The sequence below is a fragment of the Psittacula echo genome, assembly GCF_963264785.1.
Source record: "Psittacula echo genome assembly, chromosome: 24".
In the NCBI taxonomy this organism is placed as follows: domain Eukaryota; kingdom Metazoa; phylum Chordata; class Aves; order Psittaciformes; family Psittacidae; genus Psittacula; species Psittacula echo.
This window is the reverse complement of record NC_137759.1, coordinates 5,667,774-5,693,242: the sequence shown is the minus strand read 5'-3', so window position 1 is coordinate 5,693,242 and position 25,469 is coordinate 5,667,774. Positions and strand designations below refer to the sequence as shown.

The following is a 25,469-nucleotide window of genomic DNA, read 5'->3' as shown; positions in this document are numbered from 1 at the left end:
GAGAACACGTTGGGCGCCATCTTGAGTACGGGCAGCTCCTGTGTTGTGGCCGGGGATTGGCGCCGCCGCCGCCATGTTGGCCGCGGGCAGGAAGCGGCGCGCTCCCGGGAGTTGCCATCTCGGGTGAGGGAGCGCGGCCTCCTCACAGCAGTGAGGTGAATGATTGGGCACCCCTCATCTGGTGCTCAACAGCACTTAACAGTTTCATTTGACATAAAAGGTAAAGTGGTTTAATTGCGGTTAATGTCTTAAGGATAAAGATTACCCAGTGGGGAGACAGAGAACCCATAAGGTAAGACACAACACCTACCTGCTCTGCTCAGGTACGAGGATAATATTTTGTCCTAAGTTACAGTTCCAATACTGTTTGCTGACCAAAGCAGCTCTTTTTCCAGACAGGTGAACCTCAGTGGTTAAGTAGATCAGCTTGTTTCACTCTTAATATGTGGCATTGCCTGTAGGTCTTAACTTGTGCACAGGTTCTAGTAAAATCCATGGATTTCTGGTCTTTGGGCATTTTCAGACCTCTAGAAGGTTTGCTCTTCAGGTGCTGGGCCATCTCTGGTAAACTGAAGCATACTACAATGGACTTAAACGGGTTAGATCTGCAAAATGGTCCTCGAGCTCACTGAGGTGAAGGCCCCCCAAAACATAAAGGAGAAGCAGACCCCAGCCTGGTCCTCGCTGGGAACGGGGCTGTTTTTACCTTGTTCCTCTGCAGGAACAGGCACACAAGGAGCTGGGTCCTGTTGGAGGCAGAGCAGACTTCGGGATCTGTGCCCCAAGGCCATGGCTGGTTCCTCTCCATGGACACTAATGAAATGCTCTGCGTCTCTGTTTAAACATAGACAATATTTGCTCACTGGGAATTCTACTCATGTTCTTTGCCTCACTTGTCATAACCCTCTCTGTTGAGCGCAGCACAAGAATTAATTGTCCCGGACCTTGTCCCTTGTGTAGCATTGAGTCAAATATCAAATGTCCAGCCCGCAATGACCTCGCTTTGTTAGCTGCAACCCTCTATTGAGAGTTTCCAGGCAACATAATACAGGTCTTAACTGTAGGCAGGAGCCTTCGTCCCTCAGCAGCCCCCCCACTCCTGACACTCCTTGCACAACTCTGCCAGTCAGCGCCCAGCAGCAGTAAAGCACTAACAGAGATCAGTGCCGCTGCTGGAAGCACCTGAGCTGCAACACAGCACATCAGGGACAGGTAGGGAAGTTCAGAGAAGGATTTGAAAGCCAGAGTGCACACGAAATGGGGAGTCTTATCCTTGGGCAGTGTTTCTGCTTCATGGCAGGTAGCTTTGACAGGCCCAGACATGTGTTTTATAGCCTCCTTTCTTTCTGAAGCATACACTAGGCACATGAATATGGAGAAAAAAGTGATAAAAGTGAAACCACCTATTATTTTCTCCCAAGGACGTATTACTGTGCTGGTTCCTATGGCACCTTACTTTCTCAGAGAGCAGGGCAATGCTCAGATGGCCAAGAGCAGACAGCAGCTCATTGGTAGCTAGCATTGACATTGGTATCTCTCATTTTCCTATCTTTGGTTTATTGGGCTCCCCATCTTGTTCCAGCAGTAAAGTTTAAACTAGGGAAAAACAGATTCTTACCTCTTGCTCCAGGCGACTGAAGGCCCCAGCTGAAACCAGAGTTATTTTGCTGGGTACCGCATATGAAAGGCCACAGATAAGATAATTTACAACTCAGATGAGGCAAAGAATGGCAAAATGATGGGATTTGGAGTTGCTGAGCTGAGAGCCAGGAGATAAAGTGATTGGATCAAAGCAGAGCAGAACTTAACTCCCAGCTCACAAGCCACAAGGCACCTTCTTGAACTCTGCCTGGTTTCAAGCTGTTTCCCATGGAGGTGTTTCACTTCATCTTCCCTTCCCAATAACCTGCTTTATGTACTGTAAGTAAGAAACTCCTCCGGATCAGAGGATGGTATGGAGACAGAATCACCCCCTTTAATATGGGATACCTCAGTCCACTTGTGAAGAAGTGTTTCCTAAAGAAAGGTACCCTAAACATGACACAAAGGTTTTAGAAAAAGAATCCTTAATGCTGGATACTGATCACTAGTTGTCTTGACATTAGTTCATTGCATGCACCAGCTGCTTGCCTGGTATCTTTGGAAAAGCAAACAGAGGTGCATGCCATCAAAGAATTCCTGCTTTCCCAAGACCTCCCCTGTGCAGCTGTGGCCTTGCTTAAATGACTCCTTCAAGGTTCTTGCAAGCTCACTCCCATTTGCCTTAGCTGGAGCAGGAATGCTGATTGTGCAACATTTCATCGGCCATTTTGCCTCTATCTCTTTTGGGTTGTTTTGAGAAAGAAATCCCAGTAAAACGACCATGAGAAAGAAACCAAAAGGAGGGAGAAAGGGAGAAAATAGAAATCAGGTTCTTTAGTACGACTCAGCAACGGTCCCACCCTCCGGCTCCGGTTACTCACATGCTCCAAAGGCCTTGGTGGGGCACACCCAGGTTTGTCTCTTTTAAGCCCTTCCTGCTTCTGTTATCTCTTTGAATTTCATTTTTCATTTACCGGGCAGGGAAAAACAACCGAATGGTGAAACAAGAAAGACCCTGTTCCTGCCCTTTTTCCTTTGTGAGTTTAAAATAGCTCCATGTTCACAGGACACTTTAGGAAACAACATTCATTTGCAAACTAGCAAAGGGGTTTTTTTCCCCCTTTTCCCCAACATTTCTATCTGTAACCTGAAAACAAGAGGTGGGAAACTCTCACTGGAGAGCTGGCTGCAGTTGCAGTGCTCAGGAAAAGTTCCTTCCTTACCTGCAGCCGTGTGATATTACAGCAGCACACATTGCTAGCAAGGGGAGGATTCCTCCCATGATCCATATGCTTAGTACTGACAGAACGAACTGTTTCTGCCTCATTCCCAAAGCAGGATTTTCATTACAGCCATGGCCACCACTGCACTTTAAGGCCTCTTTCCAGGGACAAGGTTGAAAAATGCTTGACAAGCACATAGATCTGCACTTGGAACTTCTCTTAGTGTCCCACTGCACATTCCGATTTCACCTTTCAGCAGCACTGCCAGCCTATTCCTACAGCATTTCCTGTGCTGCAAGGACTTAGAGCAGCTTCACACGTTAAGGATAACCACAAGACCTCCCATTTTACATTTCTGTCCTGCTTTCTTTGGCAGGACAAGGGACTTGCTGCGTTCAGATTCTGTTGTTATCAGTCCCTGTTGTTTCAGAACTTCCCTGTCTCGGCCGATGCTTTCGGGTGACTCATTTCCTGTGAGGGATGAACCAGCCGTTTCCTGGCTCTTCAGCACAGGATGGGGGGAGTTTTTTCCTCTAGCCTGAGTTGAAGTGCTCTGGATTCATCTCTGGTTTGATTATACCCCCTGCACCTTGGCAGCACAACTGCAGCTCTTCCTTGCAGCCTTCAAAGGTCAGCTTCTGTTGTGTAGGGATGGTGGCTGCCCCTGCCTACCTGGGCCACAGGTCATTTTGGGCTGTAGAATTTGAGTCATTAGAGCAATACACTTTTAACAAAGACATCCTTCCAGCCCTTCCAACCCAATGCTTCTCTTAATTCAAGCCATTTCAGCTCATAATAAATTGAAAGTTTAAAAAGCACCACTGGGCAAAGATATTGATCTTGCAACACATATCTTAAGCCCGGAAATGGTGAATTATCCAAGAAGTTCTACCAAGATCACGTGTTGAGAAATCCAGGTGGGTTTTTTTGTGTTAGGCACAGGATCCTGGGAGACTGGGTCAGCTTCTGTAGGGATTCTGTGCCCAGAATTCCAGCTCTTCCCTCCAGCCTGTATTTCCAATTTCCCAAGCTGCTATTTATTCCTGTTTCCCATGATGATTCTATTGTGGATGGCTTACTTCAACACCACCACTGAGCTGAGAGCTTGGCTACTGTAACACCAGCCTGAGCTATCCCAACTCTTTCAAGCAGCTTTTTACTGCTGTTTTTAAACATTATTCTTTTAATCTTATTTCCCATCATTTCAGTTGAATCTTTCAATTCCTTAACCTGTCACACATCCATAACATTCGGAAAGAAAACCCCCACACCAGGGCTGCTGCCTCTTGAGTCTGAATTTAGCACACATTAGGGGGATGAGCACTGAATAATTCATGCCCTTGATGATTTATTCATGCCCAAAAGCTGGATACCTCCTCTGTGAGTTTCCATTAGCTCACAGAGAATACGAGTTCCTCTCCTCACCTCCACAGCAGCCCTGTCCCATGGAGCCCAGAGCAGGGGAGCATCAGAAACCACTCCTGGATGGGCCTTTGGAGATGCTTCCGCTCAACAGCAAACAGACCCCTTGTGCCACTCCACACACATTAAGCTCTTTTCCACCAGTACACATGTAGAGGTGCTGCAGGATGCCCTGAGCCTGGAAACCAGACAAACAGGCCGTGACTCCGTGATGTGATACGGTAGAGCTGATCTCCTCCACCACCAGAAATGGCAGGTTTATTTTACATGGTAAAGTCACAGGTTCAGAGACAGTCAGTACAAACATAGGGAGGTAGTTTCCTACCCCTCAGGAAACCTAGACAAATAGCAGCAGTTCAGACTAATCTCCTTCCTGTGTGGGCTATCAAAAAGATATGCCTTTAGTAGAAGTTGGGAAGCCCACAATGTGAGTTTCCTGACCTAGGTGAAGATTCTGCAAGCCATTCAAATTCCATCTGTCTAGAAAGTATGAAGGATGGTTCCATGTTCCAGGGTAGTCTCCGGACCCACAAACAGCACCACCCCTCCCTGGCTGCTATGAAATTTCCTAATTGTTTATCCTGTGCTCCTGACTCCTTTTGTCCTTGGACCAGGCTCTACATCAGCATAATTAAAAATGCCAAACACGCTTGAGAAACTCTCCAAGTTGCTAAAAATGACTGTGAGTTTCCTCCCCACCGCCCTGCTCCAGCCCTCCCTTGCTCTGGCCTCAGCTTTACAGAGTGGTCTGTTTCCAGCCCTTCAGCATAGTTTGCATTCCACTGCCAAGAATGAACATTTATTTATACAAACAACCCTCCTTACAAGCACATCTCCCTGTGCTGTCCTGGGGCAGGGAAAGAAGCCTCATCGCAGCTCTCTCCTGCCATGTAGCTTTTTTGCTTTAGTCACTTTTCTGCAGGGAAAGGTTCAAGCAGCTCAGGCCTTTCTGGTGCTACAGATCTGCTCCGAAATGGGCTGGAATGTTCTTTCATTTCCTAAGAACCATTTTGTTGCCCTTTAATGAGGGTGCCAGCATCGGGGTCCTGTGGTCTCACACTAGACCCTCAAGGCCTTACAGAAACAGAAAGCCCCCGTGCCTGTTTCTCCCAACAGCACCCCTATATCCTGGTTTTCCGAAGGCCTCTATCAGGTTGTAGGAATTCTTCCAGCAGAGCAGCTGGAATTGGGACCAATGGGAAGTGAAGTGGCAGGTCCTAGCTGAGCTATACCAGACCAACGGGGAGCTCATGTATTATTCCTACCACTGCTCCACTGATCACCTGGCGGCTGAGGTTCTGTTCTCTGAAATCCTACCTCCTCTCTGGCCTCAGGTTGTCTCCTGTTGCATCTGCTGTGTGGATGGATATTACACAGATGCTGGGTGACTCCAGACGGGGAATGTCACTGTCTGGGCACAGGTCATTTAACTGGAAACAGGGGCCCTGGAGTGGCACATGCAGGGCACCACCACGGCGTTGGTCACCCTCTTACTGTCAGCACATCAGCTTTTGCTGCTCAGGAGCCAGCTTCCATTTCTCAGCTGATACAACTGTTTGTAACTAAGAGTAATATTTAGACTGATAAAGTTTACAATTGCCTCCACCAGTGACTAAGCTAAAGTGCTTTTGTTGGGAGCTCTCATACATGCCTTTCTAAAGCAACCTTCTAAGAAACTAAACGTTGAAGTACTTGCTGAAGGGGAATAATCTTTAAGGAGTAACAGCAAGTTGGTATGTTAGAATGTAGTCCCAACATTGTCTTTTTAGGAAGAAAACATGGCCAGCTCCTCCAGCTCTATTGCCAAACCCAAGTCAATGAACTACAGCTAATGAATGAACTAGGAATTTTTAGGGACTGTTTTCCATGAATCATTAGTGACTGTCTGATGGATCTCACTGCTTTGCTGTTGCAAAGTTTGCAAAGATAGGTTTACTTTTGCTTCAGTATGAGGTGTCAGTCCTTTCAATCTTAGTCTTCTTTACTGTGATACACACCAAAGGGCTGATATCCTTTAAGAATATCCCTGTGACATGCCTGGGGATGTACTCAGGTCTGAAGAGATATTGCTGTATTCAGGAAGAGGAGCCGATTAGCTCATAGAACATCACCACAACTAATACATAGCAGGGGAGAAGAACCCCCATACCTCCTCCTTAGCAGGCTTCCCTGCAGTGCAGGGTTTGTTCTAATCCTGCAGGTTATAAATGCATGCCTGGAGCACAGCAAAATGTCTCCTTACTGGATTCTTCACATGGCCTCTTTAAAAGTAGTTTTCATTAACTTCTCTCAGTGAGTATACTGGGAGGAACTGCAGCAGCATTGGAAGAGGTGGCCTGCAACCTAAAGGTACATGAACACACAGACATTCCTAAGCATGTGGCCTTCTAGCACAATATTGGCCATGTATATTCCATCCCCTGCTTAGTGCAATGATTCCCCTGGAGCGAAGGGAGGAACAAGTGACCCTGAGGTGGCAGGAAGCACCCGAGGACAGGAACAGAGACACACCAGCTCCATTTTAGAACTGGCAGAATTGGCCTCTCTCTTCCTGACTGCTTTCTGAGGTCATGCTGCAGTTTCTAGCAATGCAGCTGAATTCAGCTCCTTGTTTCCACATTGCTTCAGGAACAAATGCATCCAAATACATCTGGAAAGTAAGAGGAGTGCCACAGCAAAGCGCTGTGTGCCTGCCATGAGCCCCGCATTGTCATACAGCCTCATAAAGACATCATTTTCCCAGGGCTTCAGCTCTATTAAACACAAAGCTCCAAATGATTTCCTACTTGGATCAAAGATGTATTTGTTCCAGTGGCACTTCAGTTTAAAAGGCAATACTGGGAATGAATGAAATCTCCCCAGTGGCAGCTGCTGAGGTTCAATGGGTTTGTCAGTGCCGTAATTACGCAGCGGACGGCTCCTGTTTGCTGGCCCATGTGTTCCTGAAGGGTGGTCTGCAATGGAAACAGCACAGGGAAGCCTTGCTCCCAAAGCTGAGGAGCTTCTGCTGCTGTGGGATGGAGACCTGCTCCTGTTTCACATGCTGAAACGTTAAGAAATTTCTTATTCTGATTCCAGACTTCAAACTGCAGTGCTCTTACTTGACCAAACTAGACAGAAGTGTCTGACAAGAAACAGCAGCCTGCTCCCACTGTCCCAGAACTGGTGTATTAATACGGACACTAACCACGTTTCGGTATTCCCTGTACGGTTACAGCTGCTCTCTGGAAGTGAGCTCTTCTCTCAACTGATGGAGGAGCCAGTACTGAGGGCACCAGCAGGGTTTGCCATGACCCTTGGTGCTAAGACGAACCCACCTCTGCCCACAGCACTTCTCCTTGGTGGTTAGGGTCTGGATGCTGATGAGCAATGTCTGCTCATTCAACAGCCGTCTCCTTATCTAGGAGACTGGGCAGCAAGGTCTTGTCTAACAGCCACGAGTGTGTAGTAAGAACTCTGGAGTATTAAATTAGGCATTAGAAGAACATTAGGACATGGACCTGCAAAATGTGAAGTCAGGGAGAACAGAGGGCACTCGAGCTCTCAGTTGCCAAAGGAACAAAAGAAACCCAATATCCTGTAGAAGGTTTAATATTGCATTTGGTGAGGTGCTCAGATGCCAGGGTAGGGAATGCAGAGGGTGATGACAGGCAGCACCGCATGAGGGGTGCTTCATGTCACCCATGGGGCTGCAATGGGTGCACCAAAAAATACATAACCAGCACTTCATTTATGGAGAAAATACTTCCTTTCATACTGTGAGTTGACCAGTTCTGCAACAGCTAGAAGTCAGTTAGCAAGAGTCTTCCCTCTAAAGTGGTGTCGTGAGGACCTAAGTACACGTGTGGTCACTGGGGGAACAAACGGGGTCACACACACAGCCCAGTGTGACTGTGGCCATCCCGCAGCAGCTCTGCTGGGAAGCTGGGATGAGGTTCTGGGCAGGCATCAGGGAGCCAGCAGCTGAGGGGACTCTCCAAGAAGCATTCACTGATAGCTCCATCATCCAGGAGCTCCAGTAGGAGCAGCTGGGTTGTGGGGCAGGCTTGGAGGAAGTTTCCAAAGCGTCTGTTGTGCATTGAGGGTGATTGCAGCTGAGAACTGCAGATCTGAACCCACCCACTGGCTCAGGTTTTGCTTTAGTCTGGAGGGTGGGCTTAGTTGTTTGCTCTTGCTCATGCTTTGGAAAGGGTGCTAGCGCTGCTCTGGGGCCAGGACTGGCAGCTTCTCATGGGTGCTATGCCAGAGTGTATCTTGCTTTTCCAAATCAGCAGCTAGGTGTGCCAGTGCTGGGCTTTGCTGCCTCTCCACAAGGCAAGGTGCCATCCATCTGGGGTCTTTGTCATCCATGAGCCTCTCTACTCCTGCTGAATGCAGCACTCAAGAAGAGGGTGACAGAAACTGGGAGCCACTGCCTCTCTGGATGCTGCCTATCCTAGCTGTGGCCTGAAGCCTGCCATCCAGAACCTAGGAAAACTGCATGTGGACTTACTCTTGGAGCAGGGAATTTTTGGTAATAAACCAAAGCTTTAAGATGCCTTTTCTAAATAACTAATACCTTTCCTCTCCCTTTTTCCCTGTCCTCCAGGTGCTCCAGGATACTTGTCCTCCTGCCAACTGCTGTGCTCCATGGGACATTTCGCACAGTGTGACCTTGAAGGAGGTAAGGGAAAGAGTGGCATTTCAGAACAAAGACAAGAGTGGAATAGGAACAAAGCCTGCAAGGGTGACAGAAAGCAGATGGGCAACCAGCACTGCCAGATAGCATGAAGGAATTAACTTGCCTGTGGCCAAAACCCTTGGCTGCTGCTTGGTAAGATGTGTTTTGTGAGGGACAAGCACCTTTCCATGCCATGGTAAGGAAAGCTTCCTTGTGCTTGCCCCAAGAGCCCCCAGCGGAGCCTGCAAAAAGGGATCACACAGAGAGGGAACATTCCCTCCTCTGAAAGCTCCTTGTTTACACAGCAGTTATTTCTTCTCCCTCCAGGAGCCCTTTACCTTCACATCCTGAGCAAACCTTCACAGCCACTCGAGATGTAAAGCTGAGAGCTCTTTGCTTCTTGCTGGTGAGACTGATTTTCACCTCCTTCCCCCCCACCCCCAAAGGCTGAGTCACTGCAGATTCAAGGTGAAATCCTCAAGCCTGGGAATGAGTCGAGGTGTCAGTTGTTAAAACTGTTCTGTATTGTCTAAAAGTAGGTTACTGCATCTCCCTGTGAACAACTCTGTCTAATTACAAGTCACAGACTCACCACAAATACTCTTTAATAACAAATTTCCACCACCCTGTGTTGTGAAGTAGCATATTCCCTCTGATGTGCAGGCAGGGAATGCGGGATGCGGAACAGCAGGAAAGAGGGGTTTGCCTCTGATCAAACAAAGAGGAATGGATGCTTGGATCCAGCTCACTGTTCTGGGACTGAAGCTTTGCATGATGTGTTCAGTGTAACTCATAGTTAATAGCATTGGTTAGGTTAGTTTAGTTTAGCAAATGGTAGGAAAAAATTACTTGTGCCCCATCATGATTTTAGTTAAACTTTCACAGGCTGCTCAGAAAGATACAAAACTGCAATAATCACTTGGACGATCAAATTAAGCAAGTAAGATTTGCAACTTCCCCTCAGCAAACTCCCAAACAGGATGTTGGGTTTTGCTGGTTGATACAAGAAAATGCCCTTTCTGGGACAGAAATGGGAAGAGCTGGAGCTAAATCAACACCCTCACCCTGCGCCGCGGGCTGGGAAGGAAGAAGCTCCTAGCCTTGGCCAGGGCAACGTTATCAGTCAGCATTTGCAGGCTGTGCTTTTAGGGGTAAGATAGCACATTTCCCATGCTGAGAGCTCAGGAAATCTCCACCGAGAGCTTTGCACTACATTTTTGCTGGTTTCTTTCTCGAGCTCCAAGTGCAAAGGTTCTTTGGCAGGAATAAGGAAGTGCATTGGGATGGTGCCTTCACCTGAGCTATAAATATAAGAGGACCTTGACCCCTGCTTTAATAGTTGTATTTATTCAGCACGGAGCCGGGGCAGGGCTTCGATGTGAGCCCTCAGGGAAGGGCGAGTGGCCGGCGGCCGAGCACCCTCTGCCGGGGACCGAGCGGCTGCTGGCGGCCCCCGGGGCCAGGTCTGCGGACAAAGAAACAAAAGGCTCCAGGTTTTACATCATTCCCATCTCCCTTGGGAGCCTGTGGCGGTCAGACTGCGCGAAACCGTCAGGATTCAAAGCAGTTTTATAGCAGGAGATGATGATGTTATCCCGCGAGTGGCAGAGCTGTGCTTTAGGAGAAATACCACAAAGAGGGAGAGAAGCAATTAAAAGAGCAGCAAACACTCCTGCAAGTGCCTTCATGCCAAAAGACATCTCCTTCCACTAATTAAGTGAAAGATGATCATTTTAACACAAAAGGCTGCTAGTGAACCGAGCACGTTCCCACAGTCAGTTCTGTGATACCACAATACACACATCCTCAGGACTGGAAACCAAAAATCCTGGGAAGAGTAAAGCAGCCTGTATAGAATTGTTATAGAAAGCAGTGTCCTGCTCTCTGCTGGTGGCACTCACAGTTTGTTATCAGTGCTATCAGGGTAACTAACACTGTCAGGACCAAGCTCATTGCATTTGCTGCCCTTCACTGATTTCAGCTTTCCCACTTTAGGTCCTATTCATGGGTTTAAATGAAGTTTGCCCTTTACGAGAGCTGGTTTTACTGGTTGGTTACTGGTTGCTGGTCCAGGCAACCCTGTGCCAGCTGGCTGTGGCTTTTAGTAGCTCTGTTAAAGACAACTTGATGCAGAGCTCACAGTTCCAAGGACGGCAGCTCTGTAACGCAGCCCCTCAAGAGAAGAGGTAACTGAGCCTCATGCAGAAAGTTGGGTCTGATTCTTTGAACAAAACCTCTCTTGTCTCAGGAATGTGGAGCTGTAGGGTAATGTTTAACAGCAGACCCTGCCTGCCCTCACATCCACGGGATATCATGTTCCTGGAGCATCTCTCAACATGGAGGAATGCCGCCCTGCAGCAAGCACAGAATGCTGCTGGGGACTGTGTTTCTTCAGGGAGAGCAAGAGGTAGTTCTGGAAGGACGTGGTGAGGCAGCAAAAGAGCTGAAGAGGTGCTGAGAAGGCTCTTGTACAGGGGGAGGGGGAGAAGAGGAACAAACATTACAGAGAACAGGAAAAACGATGTGCTGGGAAATGATTAATCCACCCCAAAGGCCCTTGCTAAGAAGTGCTGGGACAAGCTCGATGGGTTTTGGCAGCCATGAGCTACTTCTGCTCCGCTCTCGACTCCCGGCTTGCAACCAGATGTGTTTAACTGCAGCTCCATCCCTCCCCACTGCGTCCCCTCGGTGTCCTCTGCCCGTCCTGGCAGCTCTCTGGCCATACACCCCCTCCTAGATGTGCATTTTCCACCCTTCCCCTGGCCCTCCACCTCCAGCAAGTGTTTCTCAAGCACACAATCCCTGCTGGGGGAAGGGGGCGGGAGTCAAGTTGAAGAACTGCTGTTCTGTATCCTGTTGTTTTCCTACCAGGATTGTTTCAGTTTCCTGCACTGTCTTATCTGGAGCTGAAAAGCCAAAGCTCTCGTATTTACTTGCTTTGTGCATGCCTCAGGTTTCTCATCTGTGAAATGGACCTTACAAGACTGAAGAGAAACGCAGCCAGGACTATTACAGGGTGGAGGAACAGGAACAATGTGGTTAAAGGGCTTTCAGTGCCTATACAATTAGGTTCTTTATTTAGGTTCCCTGCTTGAAGCCTCTGTGTGTGTGGCAGAGGATTTCAGTGAACCTTCAGCACACTCTAACGCTGCGCAGAGCCCGCTGAAACAGAGAGGAACAGAGATTGTTGTTCCAGGTTCCTGTGTTTGACTGTAGAACACAAAGTGCTGGGTTTGGGTTTTCCCCTCAGGGGCTCCAACTATACGTGGGGAAGTCTTAAACCAGAATACGTGTTTCTATGCTGTTAGTCAGCTTGGTGTTTTAAGAGCTCCCCTGAAATACTGGAGACCTCTTGGAAATTCCTTGCCACCTTTCTCTTGATGATAGCAGTAAAATAAGCATATGCAGTGCTGCCACCTCAAATGCTTCTGTGTACACCAGGCATGGGAGAAAGCAGCATCTGGCAGGTTTAAACCGCAACACTTCTTTCCCCTCAAGTGAGCATGAATTCACCAAACTACAGGTTCTATTAGTGCACTAAATTCCCAATGGGTTAAAGCAAAATGAAAAGCAAACGTTTACCATAGAGCTTTGGAATGTCCTGTTTTGCTGCACAGAGGTGCGGGTCCTGCACCACATACGGTGCTGTTATCAGATGGGAGCCTCTCCTGGAAGGAGAATGAAACCGCTGCATCACTCCCAGCCGTGCAGATACCAAACCAGACAGAAGGTTTCCAAACAAACCCCCAAGCCCAGACCCTCCCCATCCATAGGGATCCTGGGATTTTATGAAGCAGGCAATGATCACATTGGATTGTCATTAATTGAAGAGGGGAGAAGTATCTGTTCTTCTTCATGGGGAAATACAGATTTCATTTCCCCCCCACTCAGCTGGAACAGTAAAATTCAGGCTCATGCTGCTTAGTTTCTTTGGAGGTGAATACCAGAGCAGGGGTGGGCTGAAGGGGGGTCCTGGTTGGTTACCAGAGCCCTTACTGGGAACTAGATAGCCAGAGAAAAAAGGCTTTTTCAAAGAGCTCAGGAAAAGGAAGACATGTGCTTGGAGATAAGGAAGGATAAAAGCATTCCCTGTGATAGAAATCGCGATGTTCATCTGCCAAGCCAGGCATTTCAGGGCCTTCTGACTGTGCAGGGCTTCCGTTTCTGTTGCCTTTTCCCACACAAACTGGAAGCACTGAATTATTGGCATGAAAATTCCTTTTAGCTTGTCCAAGCAGCTCAGGCATTTGGGAGGAATTACACAGGTCAGACATGAAGATAAAAACTCTGCTTGACTTCAGAGGGAGAAGTGGATTCCCACAAGTTGATGTTGGGCTGCCCAGGAGCAGGTTGTGTGTTCCCTGAGTCTGTGACATCAGGTTGACAGACACCTCTCAGGAGAAGCTTGGGCCGAGCTCAACCGAGGACAGTTGACATGGCCATTTGAGGTGACTTCCAACCCCCTTTTCTGTGCTTCAGGAGGAGATCAGAGTGGCAGCAGATCCCATCCCATGCCAAAAGCTCAAAACACATTTGCTGCTTTAAAGGTAGGGATTTTGGTCTGATTGGTGTTTAAGGCAAGCAGTTGATTTTAGTTAAACACTTGCACGTTTCACAAGCTAGCAACAAACAGCACAGCACTGAGGCTAAAATTACCCATCCTGTTACTTAAAAGCTGTATGAAGAACACATGGATTGATGCTGGTGCTTCTTCCTCTTCTTTTTACTGCTTGAAAGTCAGATAATGTCTGAATCCAAACCAGCTTCACTATTTCTGGGACTTCTGGTTGTGCAGTTCCCTCCATTTGGGGAAGCAAAGATTGCTAACCACAGAGGGCTGAAAGGAACATCTCCCGGAGCCTGGTTCTTACAATGCTCTTTGCAGTGTTTGTATTTCATGTCTCTATAGAGGCTGATCCTGCAAATATTGACACAAGCCCAGCTTTTATGTACAGCTCATTGGAGCTCAATGGGGACTCACCTGAATGAGGACATGTGTTCTGCGGTAGCTTTTAGACTGAGTATTGAAAAGTTTAGTTGCATCTGCTAGTCAGATTTTATATGTATATATGCACACACATATATATAGACATGCATTATTATTATTATTACTTTAGGCTCTGAGAGAAAAAGAAAGAATACTCAAGCAGTCATGTACTGATCTCCACCTGAAAGAAGGCTCAGAGATAGACAACAGCAGCATGGTGAGTATTCTTCTGTAGCATAAAAGATACCTTAGACAGTTGTTTCTAACAGAATCAATTCTTTGTTAAGACCAAGTTTTAGCCATGAGGATGCAAGGTCTGGGGTTTGGTTGCTGAAAAGCAGCTCCCAAACTCCCTCTTCACATATCCCATTGCCCCCTGGATGCACATGGTGGTGCCAGAAGTACGAGCCCTGGGGGCTGTGGGGAGGCTGTGGAGCTGATTCCAGACACTTCCCCTTGTTCTTTCCCCCGAGAAAGTACAGAATTGTCAGGGATCACTGATCTAGAGTTATTACTCTATTGAACAGGGCTAGAAGCAGTCCCTGGGACTGCTACTTTATGCAGATCCTCTTCCACAAAGATCTCTCCAATATGTTTCTGCAGAATGAGAGCACCGGTAATAGGAAGTGCAGCGATGCCAGCTCACTTTGCATGGATCTCACCAACCTTGTGACCTGGGCACACACTCATGGCACCATATGCAAGCAGATCCCATCTTTGGAAATTGTGCAGATTGTGGGTCATGCAAGCAAGGACAACTCTGTGTTGTGGATCTGTGGAGCTGGACACGCGTATCACTGGCAGTGTGAAAAACTCTGCGTCAGAAGCAGAGAGAATGAAGCTGCAGAGAGGAGGAAGAGGTCAATATCCTGTGAGGCTTCAGCAAGGGAAGCTAACCTGAATGAAAAGAGGTTCCGGGTGACCCCATCTTTTGAGTGGGGCAGAGATGCTGTTGGCACAGGGTCACGTAGCAGATCTCCAGGGGGCACTCAGCAGAAGGACGATGCAGTCTACATAACACACAATGAGCCATCACCCAGTGAGGATTTGAAGGCTGGCAAATCCATGAAATCAGGCTTTGCAGAAGAGCACCAATCCGCATTATCTGCTGGGGAAGCTCAAACCAACAGACCTAAGGTGAAGCAAGAAAGCAGCAAAGATCTACAAATCATCTCTGATGAAGAACAGTGTATGTCAGATGCAGATGACCAAGAAGACGGAATCAACCAGAATGTTCCGTCAGAATCACCCGTGATGGGTGGAACTGCTGAGGTAGATTCACAAATGCATCACAGTCAAAATACAGCATTTAACAAGCCAACAGCTACCCAAAGACCTGGCTTTACCCCCACAGGAAAGCTGTCCCCAACTCTTGCATGCATTCCAAAATCCCCTCTCAGTGACCAAGAGAACCTGGACAGCAGCTTCCTGAGGCTGGGTCCTCCTCTTCGTCCTGCAGTGTCAGTAACAGAAGCTTCTACAGCAAGAAATCTCTCTCTGTCAGCAATGCTGAAAGAACACATCATGTCTGTTCCTGCCTCCAGCGCTGATGCTGAGGCCCAAGTTGAGTCCTCAGCCTCTGTGGCATTCTTTGAGTTTGAAGCCAGTGTAGACATCCAACAGGAACTCCAGCTGAGCCCTCTGGAGCCCAGCATGACAGGAGTTGCCTTCAGTGAGAATGTTCCTGACAACCCCGCTGAGGAGAGTGAAACTTTGAGATCTGAGCAGGCCCCTCATCCTTCAGGCTCACTGAATCCAGAGAGCAGTAACACAGAGCAGCCACCCGCAGCTAGAGGTGAGAGGAGGGTTATTCCTGGAGGATTTTGTGCGTGTGTGGGGATGGTTTTCCAAAATCCTGAAGGAGGGCAAGTTCATACAGCTGCCAAAACCTGTATTGCAGCAGTCTTGTTTCTGTTAAATTGGGCTATAAAGGTTCCACAATACGCACTTCAGGTACCAGATGCACTTGGCCATGGACCAGCCCCAGAGCTGGATGCAGGACTGCAAGGGTCATGAGAATGGGGCGGGGGGGAATCTGAATTTCTTTGAGATGAACATTAATCTGCATTTCCCTGTACTTCACTGATCTCCTTCTAAGTTCTTGCTGTCCACAAAGCTGTGTCTTCTCTTTCAGGTGTGTTAAAGAAGACTGAGAAGAAGAAAAACCGTAACTCTGGTGATATAAAAGTGTTCAAGGACTGGCTGGCTTTCCATTGCCCGTTAGAAACACGGGAGGTCTATGAGCTGCCACCACAAGACCTTGATAATTACCTGGCCTTGTTCTACAGCTCTGCAAAGAGACAGAATGGCACAGACTTCTCCCCCTGTTCCCTGCACTTCTTTCAGAGCAGCATAGAGAGATACCTCAAGGATCACAGTTATAAGTACAGTGTGGTGAGAGGGCTGGAATTCCGAGCATCTCAGGAAGCCTTGAAACAGAAACACCAGCATCTGTCTCAGAAAGTGAGGGAGGGAGCGTGGAGCATTCTGGAGAGCCTGACAGATGAGGATGTGGAAAGTCTTCGAAAGAAGGGACTTTTAGGTAAGAATCACCCCCAGGCCTTTTTGCACCTCATGTTCACAAACATCATCAGGGGGTTTGGGGCACATACACATGCTCAGATCCACAGCCTGTACTGGGGCCAGCTCGTACTGAGGAGGAAAGAGGGAGAGCCAGAGTACTTGGAGTGGAAGGACAATCTGAACACGGAGCTGAGCACAGAGGCCTCAGGTCCACATCTCTTTGCAAAGCCTGATGATCCAGATAACTGTCCAGTGGCAGATTACAAGGAGTACACCAAGAGGAGGCCACTGGATATGCTCCACGACCACGATCCGCTTTACCTGGCTCCCAAGCCACTGTGCACCATCTGGGACCAGGTGTGGTACTGTAGGAAGCCACTGACAAAAGCCAAGATGGAAAAGATGCTGAAAATTATCATCCAGCAAGTCAAAAGACCCATGAAGTCCAGGAAGTAAAGGTATCCATGGAGATTCTGCTGCACCTCTTGTTACTAGGAGTGTGTTTCAGAGCAGTCTTTGAGAGGTTCAAGTATCAATAGTGTAGGTAGGGAGGCAAAAACCTTCCCCTCAGTCTCACCTTAGAGCAGAATTCACCTGCAAGTTTGCATCACCGTTGCTCTCAGGTTCAGTGAAAAACTTCTACTGTAGTTCTGTTAGTGGGGTTGCTAATTCAGGAAGTTCAGTAAATCCAAGACTCTTTGGTTTCACATTTGCCAAACAAGTTCATTTTCTGCTGTATTATTAACAATGTAAAATAGCTGATGTTCCCATGGAGAGGGCTCAGCAGCTAGAAGCTTGGGTTCAAATTGGAGCTTCTAAGCTTGAGTTTAAGCTGCCCTCTGGGGAGCTGACACCTGGACACAGCATTTATTCTAGAGCATAAGCCTGTGTGAGAAACAGGAGTTAGTTCTGGGGTGGGGGGAACAGTGAGTGCCAGGTGCTCATCCATATCCTGTGGGAATGCTTTCAACAAGGTTAGCGTCCTTTTTCTTAGTGAAAGATTTGTAGATTTAAGAAGCTGTGACTGTGTTTTAAAGAGCTGTGTAAGGTAGCTGACAGCATTGAAAGGTTTTATGGCCAGTGCTTTCCCCAGAACACTAAATACAGCCACACAAATTCACTCTGGTGGAGGGAGGCAGCTGCTTTCATCTGTTCAAGTGCTGTTCAGTGGATGTTGTCCTACAGCCCAGTCAGTTGTTGGTTGACATAGCTTAATAAAAGAACATTACACTCCCTCCTGTCTGTCTGTCCTACCCAGATGAAGGTGATCATATTAGCCCTTATAATGGTAGTGCCATTAGCCAGCAGCAGCTCCAGCCCTCACAAATGAGCAGCCTCAGGGCAACAGGCTAAATCCCACCTCATCCAGGGCTGATGCTGTTCTGATGGTCCATGGGGCTGAGCTTGGGTCATGCCTCAGCAGCCCCATGGGTAAACCCAACCCAACCCCAAGAACTGACATCGGAGTGAATGTTCCTGTTAAAGTTTATCTTTAATTAAATGGCTTTACATCTACATTGGGTGGGATACGATTCCTGGGAACATCTTTGTCTGTGGAAGTGAGACCAAAGGCCCCTGTCTCATCAACGGATGACCCTCAGCCCTCAATGCCGGCCGGAACCTCCAGGGAGGCTGCAGTGTCCCTGCTCCAGCCTGTGTCACTGCAGGGCTTGAGGGGACACTCAGAGCATCCGGGGGTTACACACACGCACGGCAAGAAACTGGGCTGGAGACCAAGCCATGGGTCAGGGCTGTGCTGTGACCGCGGCCACGGGAACCAGCCTCTGCTCCTCTCTTTGCACAGAGGGGGCTGGAACCCCGCTGCTGGGGGTTTAGAGACCAAAGCGGCCTTGAGCAGGGGCTGCAACAGGAATAGAGGCTGCAGGAGCAGGAAGGGGATGCGGGAGGGAGCTGCAGCAGCCGTGCCCCGCCGTGCCCGCACCGGGGCCCGCGGCTCTCGCTCGCCGGGAGCCCCCTGGCGGCAGCGGGCGGGCCCCGCCGCTCCCGGTACGGCGGCCGCAGGGACCCCCGGGTACCGCGTCCAGCCCCGGTCTCTGCTGCAAGCCCCGGGAGCGGCCGGATCCGACCGGGAAGGGGTCGAGCAAACGCACGGCGGAGGTCGCTGGGTGCGATTCCATCGTTGCAGCCCCGCTGTCACGGACGTTAAGCACTGAAAGGCGATTCCCGGCCCGATGCCATTCCCCGACCCAAAGGAGCGTTCCTGCCCGCTCCCAGGTGATGCTCGACGCAGAACCGCAACTCCCAAACCCCCGAGAAATAAAATCGCTTTTTGATAAGCCAGAAACAGCAATTCCAAGGAGAAAGGAGCTCAGTGACTGTCTGATTTCATCCGGCTGTGTCCTGGCAGAGTGATTATAAGGACAGTGATCCAGGTTTTCCCTTCTTAAGAAAAAAGAACAGGATTATCTCAACTGGAAGGGGAACAAAAGAGCATTGGAAGGATCATCAGTGACATTGAAAAATGATGTGATTTGCAGTGTACAAGTCTCTGATTCTCGGGATAACCAGGAGCTGGACTGGTCAGGGGGGTCGTGTGCTGATGGATCCCGAACCGGGCAGCACACGGCGAATCCGGTGGTCCCGGTGCTGCTGTCACCTCAATCCTCATCTCGCACGTATTGCCCAGCCTCCCAGCGCTGGGCCATGGCGCTCTTGTGGCGAGTCACTCGGGTGCTCTCCACAACCTGCAGGAATGGGGACACAGCGTCGGTTGTGTGAACCTTTCCTTGACTTCCAAACCAGCCAAGACTCCCCTCTCTGGGTACGTTCTGCCCCACACGATGCCCACCTGCAGCTCTCCAGGAGCTGAAACCCATGTCCGTCCCATCCTGCTCTGGGACCTCGGAGCAAGGGGAGCCCAGTGGGATTGTGGGGATCATAGAATATATGGAATGGTTTGTGTTGGAAGGGACCTTCAAGCTCCTCCAGCTCCAACCCCTGCCACGGGCAGGGACCCCTTCCACTGGAGCAGCTTGCTCCAAGCCCCTGTGTCCAACCTGGCCTTGAACACTGCCAGGGATGGGGCAGCCACAGCTTCTCTGGGCACCCTGGGCCAGCGCCTCAGCACCCTCACAGGGAAGAGCTTCTGCCTAAGAGCTCATCTCAATTCCCCCTCTGGCAGGTTAAAGCCATTCCCCTTGTCCCATCCCTTCATCTCAGCACAAGCAGAACCCTTGAGTGTGGAAAGCGCTTTACCTCCGTGTTGACCTTGTCAACGGGTTCAATACCTGCGTACTGTGAAAAGAGGGGAAAAAGGTTCAGGGAATAGCAACCTCGTGTGGAAATATCCCAAGGCAGCTGGATACAGCCCCCAGCCTGGCAGCTCAGCAGTGTGCTGGTGCCACCACTGCTGGGGCTCTGAGTGGGAGCTGGGCATGGCCACATCCAGCCCCCAGTGCCACCAGCCTCTGCCTGGGCTCCATCCCCCCGATGGCAGCTGCCTTCACCTTTCCATCCTCCTTCACCCTCTTCCTCCGCTCCTCGAAGGGGCTGGACTGGGCCGAGTCGGGGCCGAGGGTCTCGGTGCTGCCTGGGGGGGGACCGGCCACTCTCAGCGGGGTGAAGGACGACACCAGCCCCAGGATCCCCACCTGATGCGAGGTGGGAGTGGAGACGGGAGACCCGGACACCGAGTGGCTGCCGCTGGCACCTGAGGCAGCTTCAAGAGAAAGAGCCATCGGGGGTGAGGGACACCAGGAGCGCTCCAGGGGCTGCAGGAGAAGCGAAGCTCCTGCCCCGATGGCCTCCTTGCAGGACCAGCAGGTTTGGTCACGGCTGGGCCCTGTATCTGAGTGCCAACCAGGGCTTGCTTCCACCCGGGACTGTCCCCTTGGTGCCTGCTGTGGCCACTCTCACTCTTAGGTAGAGCCCAGGTCACCTCTGGCCATGAGGCATCTCACACAGGCTGTGAACACCGGCCATAAGGGCTTTCTGCACGGGAAGATCCTTTGGGATGGGCACCCCCCGGTGCCACTCCTGCCCTTCGGATGCTCCCACTGAGACCCAGAGCCACAAGGACCGGGAGGGCAGGAGGGGTACCCCCTGGTCTGATCCCTGCCCCATCCCAGCTCCTCTCCTTCCCTTACCGGAGCTGTGCCGCGAGCGGGAGCCGTCCTGGGAGCAGCTGTCAGTCAACTGCCGCCGCCGCCGCTGCTCCTGCAGCTCCTCTTCCCTCTGCAAGTCGCTCCGGATCTCCTCCTCGATCAGCGCCGACGTCTGGGGCTTCCAGGTCCTCAGCTTGTACTGCTCATCCCGGCCGTCCTCCCTCCTGAGCGGGCTCTGCGTCCCCATCTCGTCCACGAAGGAGACCTTGGGCTTCCAGAAGGACAAGGAGAAGTACTCCCTGGGCAGGACCGCGGTGCCGGCGGGGCTCGGGGTGGAGCCGAGGAGCCTTCCTCCCTGGGAATCCTCACTCCCCCATTTGCTGGCGCTGGCGGAAACGCGCTGGGACACCGCGGGCTGCTCCCAGCTCTTCTGGCTGGTGCTGGATGCCTGGAAGCGCGTGATGCTCCCTGTGGAGCTGGGAAAGCTTCTCCCACCCCTGGGGTCTTCTGTGGGACCCTTGGGCTGCTCCTGATCCCAGCTCCTGGAGGGAATGGGCTTTGGCACGGGGGCTTCCTCCTGCTCGAACACCCTCCTGCGCTCATCCAGCTCCTGCTGTGTGCCCCGGTCGTACGTCCCCAGCAGCCTCCCCTGCCTCTTCAGGTCTTCCTCGCGCTTGGTTTCCTGCTCGATTTCCCTCTGGACATAAAGGGAAGCGCGGCCTTTGTCCTTCCCTTTCCTGCCTGGGCCCGGGGAGGTGTGCATGGAGAGGAGCGGCTTGGTCTGGATCTCCACCAGCTCGCTGCTGGAGGTCAGCCGCTGGATCCCTCTCTCCTTCCAGAGGTTCTCCTCCCTCTCCATCGCCATGCGGATCTCCCGCTCGATGGGCGTCTCGTTGCTGATCTTTGTCTCCTTGTCCAAGCCATTGCTGCCAGCCCTTATGTCCACGAGGCCATTGAAGACCTCAGACGTGCTTCCGTCGCTGGCGTAGCCTACGTTGGCTTTGTTGTACATCTCACCCAAGCCAGAGTCCAGGTCTTCTCTGGAAGATGCTTTGGTGAAGCCAGATGTTCTCCTGGTGGGATGTGACCTTCCAGCATCAGCCTTTCTGGGAACATAAACCTCCTCCTTCACAGGTGTCTTGTAGGACACACTATAAACCTGGTACACGCTCTTGTCCATCCCGCTCTGGCTGGATGCATCGGCATTACCGTCACCTCTCGCAGCCTTTGTGGCCATCTCAGGACTGTGCCACTCCTGCCTGGACACTTTTGTTGTGGACTCCGGCTTTGGAGTCATGGTCTGTTGCTCTGGGCTGAAGAAAGAGCCTGGGTTGGTCTTCTCCAGCATCAGGAACTGCTGCCGAGCAGCGGAGAAGTTGATCTGCTCCGTGTCGATGTTCTCAGGGTCAACCGGTGTCGCTGCCCTCCCCGGGGAAGCTTTGTCAAAGCAAATGGCAAAGCTGGTGCCAATGCTGCCCTTGTGCCTGCCTTCACCCTGGCTTACGGAGCTCAGCTCATCCATGGAACTCCACCTCTCGGCCATGGTGGAGCTCTTCCTCATCACCTGGCTCCGGATGATCTCCCTCCTCTGGTCCTCCAGCTCCCTGGCTTTCTCAGGGGAGATGTTCGGTGGGGGGACCCTGCACTGCTCCTGCTGATCCTCCTCGTAAAGCCTTGAGGGTTTCTTCTCCCCTCTGTAAGCCCTGAGGTCGTACAGGCTCCCTGACCTCACCACCTCCAGCTTGGACTCCCTGTCTGGCGATGGGGTCCAGACATCTCTCCCACCATACAGGAGATACGAGGGTGACTTTGATGTCGTTTTCCAGCTGTATCCATTCTCCACCCTCTGGCTGCCGAACACATCGTCGTCGCTATCAGCCCTTTGCTCTGCCAAGGAGCCGGCGGGGGCAGCATCGCTGTGGTCGTGCTTGTGTGAGGTCTGCGGGAGCTGGAACACCAAGTGCCGGGTGACTCTGTCCATCTCCTGGGAACAGTCAGCATCCAACCCTCTGCCAACCTCGCCCTCGGCGGGGCCGCTGCTCAGGCTCCTGGCTCTGCAAGCAGGAGGAGAGAGCGTTAAGCACCGGTCGGGGGTCCTGCTCTCAGCCTGGTGCTGGGATCCTGACATGAACCAGCTTCATTTGCTCCATTTCCCTGCAGGAACGCTGGGTCTTGGGCAGAAGCAGCCGGAGCACGAAGCACCATTCCCAGTGGGAACTGCCCCAAAGCCAGCATCCCCTTCCTGCCTCCATCCCCAGCCTGGCTGTGTCCTGGGCAACTGAAACCAGATGGCATTGCCCGCAGCACGGAGAGGGAAACAGGGCTTTGGGTGACACCTGCCCGCTCCAGCACCTCATCCCACCCTTGCACCTCACCATTCAGGGACCACCAGTGGCACTGGGAGCATCAGCTCGTGGCAGGGAGAGGCGGTGGCACCGGATCCACCTCTGCCTGGAATTTCTCCTTATGCGTTTACTGGAAGGAGGCTCCGGATTGCCCGGCTATTGAAACAGAGGGGACCATAAACGTGGTTTCATGGCTCATAAAAAGGAGGGGACTTTAACCCCCGTATCACGCAAAGCGGAAGGAAACTGCCCTGACCTTGGTGTTGATCCTCCTGCGCTACCCAGGCTGGAGACAGATGGGTGCCAGGGGAGGGATGGGCAGCACAGGTGGGTCCCTGTGTGACAGTGGCTCTCTCCTCATGTTGTAAACACCATTCCCGCCCCTGTGCCATCCGGACTCACATAACCCGTGCTCAGCAGTGCATCTGTGCCGGGGCAGGAGGATGTGGGTGCTGCAGCATCCCGAGTCATGGAGGGTGGATGCAGCGTGCCCTGGACGTGTGTCCTTCCCTGCAGGGAACCCGCAGACGCAGCTCCCTCCACTCACCCCGGCTGCCCTTCCCCTTCCTCCCGCAGCCTTTCCTGGGGTGGGAGACCCCGGGTCTCATCAGGGGCACCGGAGCACCCCGGGGTGATGCCGGGGCACTGGGTGGCTCATCCTCGAGCTGATGGAGCAGCCGATCCCAATGGCTTTGCCCAGCTGAATTCCCGTAACCTCCTCCTGTTCCTCCCACTGACTCCCTATTGCTCTTTTACAGCCCCTGCTGACCTGAACAGCGAAACCTTTTCTGCTCACACCTCTTAGCGCTGTTGGAGGGGTCAGAGGGACGGGGACTCCCCACAGGAGGGGAGCAGGGCTGTTATCAGGGCTCCCGGATGGCACCGCGGGCACAGCCCCTCCCACAGCACCACCCAAACCCATCCGGCTGCTTCCGCTCAGCCCTGGCTGCCCGGCGCTGCAGGAGCCGGGGGGGGGGGGTTTAGGGGTCCCGAGCTCATCATGGGGAGATGCTGGCCCTGGAGCACCCACGAGCCTGACCTGGGCACCCCCATGAGGAGACATCACGGGAGTGCCCCAGGGTCCCCCCGCCCCGCAGCACACCCGGCCCCGCTGCAAACACCCCCCGACGTGCGGCAACGAGCGAGCGGCCTCCCCTCCGCCCGCGGCCGCGGATGGAGCCCGGCTGCGGCACCGGGACGGCCCCCCCGAGGTGCCGCCGTCACCCCCCACCCCGACCCCCCTGCACTTACTGCGCCGGAGCCGTGGTGCCGGGGGTCCCCACCCCGGGGCGGCCGCGCCGTGTGTGTGGGGCAGCGGTGGGGCGGGCGCTGCGGGGCGTGGGGGCCGCGGGGCTGCGGCACCTTGATAAGCGCAGCCCGAGCCCGAGTGCGGAGTTCCAGGAACCGCGCCGGGCCCGGCGCTGGCTGCGGTTCAATGCCCCGTTCCCAGCGCCGCTGCCGGTGTCTCCCACGCCGGGAGGGCTGCGCTTGGCCCCCGAGCGCCGGTGACGCCACGGCCATGGGGGCACCGAGGTGCCAGCGCATCTGTGTGCCGAAGCAGCAGCACCGGCTGCAGCACCGAGGGGTCTGGGTGAAGGCGGCGGCAGCAGCGCCTGCGCTCCCCTGTTTACACCGCGGGGCCTCTCCTGATAAGCCCTTGCTCCCCAGCAGCCCCTTTGCAGAAGGGACAAACCCCAGCGCCTGGTCTGGCAACCTCAGGTCAAGGGCAGGACCGTGGCGTGGTGGCCTTGATGTCTTTAGTGCCTGTGGCCATGGCTGCTAGACCCTGGTATTGGGGTACCAGCACCCAAATCCGCCCTCCTTCCTTCCAGGCCCAGGGTGTTGTGGCTGATGCTGTGCCAGGATGCTCAGCCCTTTGCTGTGCCTGTGTCAGGGGCAGAGATCATAGAATCATAGCATGGTTTGGGTTGGAAAGGACCTTAAGGTCATCCAGTTCCAACCCCCTGATGTGGGCACGGATACCTCAGGATGAGGATCTCATCCCTATCCTCATCCTCTCTGTCCCACCACAACACCTCTGCTCCCCACTGGAAAGGCCCCGTGACCCCATTGCTCCCTGCAGTGGCTGGAGCACTGCGATGGTGTCAGCCTGCGGCAGGTCCCACTTACCCCTGCCTGGTGCTGGGTGCCCTTAGCCACGCTCTGGGTGCTCTGGGCTGTGTCCTGGGGCCGGTGGCTCTGGTGCGGCTGCCGGGCAGCTCTGTGCTTCCGGGCAGGACACAGGAGCCTGTTTTACCACGGAGCTGAGACAAAGTCCACGGGTGATGTGGGGAGCAGGAGCACACCACGCCCCGGCAGGGTGTGTGCTGGGCTCTGGCGCTGGCACCGGGCACGGCCGGGCCCCACTGGCATCCCGGCTCCAGACACAACCAGGACCTGTGGTGGGCAGGGACTGCAGTGATGCTGGGACCAGAGGGTCCTGACCCCAGCACTGCCCCTTGGGACAAGCAGGAATCTGAGCTGCCACGTCCCCTTCACCTGGGCACCCACGAGCATCGCGCCTGCATCCTCCCAGCATCCCACTTCCTACCCACCTCTTCTTTCCCACTCCTCTGGTGTGGCCACGTGCCCATCACCGCAGCACCGGGGCTGGCAGTGGGGTGGTGCTGGGACTAATCCCAACCGTGCTGCCCTTACCTGCAC

General features: G+C 52.3%; 2 protein-coding genes across 8 annotated transcripts; one reads left to right on the top strand and one right to left on the bottom strand.

The window, feature by feature from the left end:
- Nucleotides 1-73: 73 nt before the first annotated feature.
- On the top strand, nucleotides 74-16,852 carry LOC308229657 (uncharacterized protein KIAA1958-like; the record flags this gene model as incomplete). The annotated part of the gene is made up of 7 exons (XM_080633825.1): nucleotides 74-123; nucleotides 254-292; nucleotides 7,305-7,488; nucleotides 8,815-8,889; nucleotides 10,240-10,436; nucleotides 14,401-15,668; nucleotides 16,008-16,852. The coding sequence occupies 7 exons, from the start codon at nucleotides 74-76 to the stop codon at nucleotides 16,850-16,852; spliced, it is 2,658 nt and encodes an 885-aa protein (XP_080489951.1).
- Nucleotides 16,853-17,876: 1,024 nt separating this feature from the next.
- Nucleotides 17,877-24,210, bottom strand: MISP (mitotic spindle positioning). Of its 7 annotated transcripts, none has more exons than XM_080633950.1 (5): nucleotides 24,057-24,210; nucleotides 20,503-22,514; nucleotides 19,864-20,075; nucleotides 19,613-19,651; nucleotides 17,877-19,101 (listed from the first exon to the last, which is right to left on the bottom strand). In XM_080633950.1, the coding sequence occupies exons 2-5, from the start codon at nucleotides 22,439-22,441 to the stop codon at nucleotides 19,015-19,017; spliced, it is 2,277 nt and encodes a 758-aa protein (XP_080490076.1). In that variant the 5' UTR covers nucleotides 22,442-22,514; nucleotides 24,057-24,210; the 3' UTR covers nucleotides 17,877-19,014. The 7 variants fall into 7 exon arrangements, with proteins under 7 accessions (XP_080490076.1, XP_080490080.1, XP_080490077.1 ...); XM_080633954.1 differs by having other exon boundaries at nucleotides 19,864-19,946; XM_080633951.1 differs by lacking the exon at nucleotides 24,057-24,210 and adding an exon at nucleotides 23,575-23,700.
- Nucleotides 24,211-25,469: the final 1,259 nt, after the last annotated feature.

Excerpts from the sequence above, each read along its gene's own strand:
- MISP (XM_080633950.1), bottom strand. The coding sequence starts at position 22,441 with ATGGACAGAGTCACCCGGCACTTGGTGTTCCAGCTCCCGCAGACCTCA. Across the intron at positions 20,076-20,502 it reads CCGCTCGCGGCACAGCTCCG|CTGCCTCAGGTGCCAGCGGC; the intron begins GTAAGGGAAGGA and ends TTTCTCTTGAAG. Across the intron at positions 19,102-19,612 it reads TTGACAAGGTCAACACGGAG|GTTGTGGAGAGCACCCGAGT; the intron begins GTAAAGCGCTTT and ends CCATTCCTGCAG.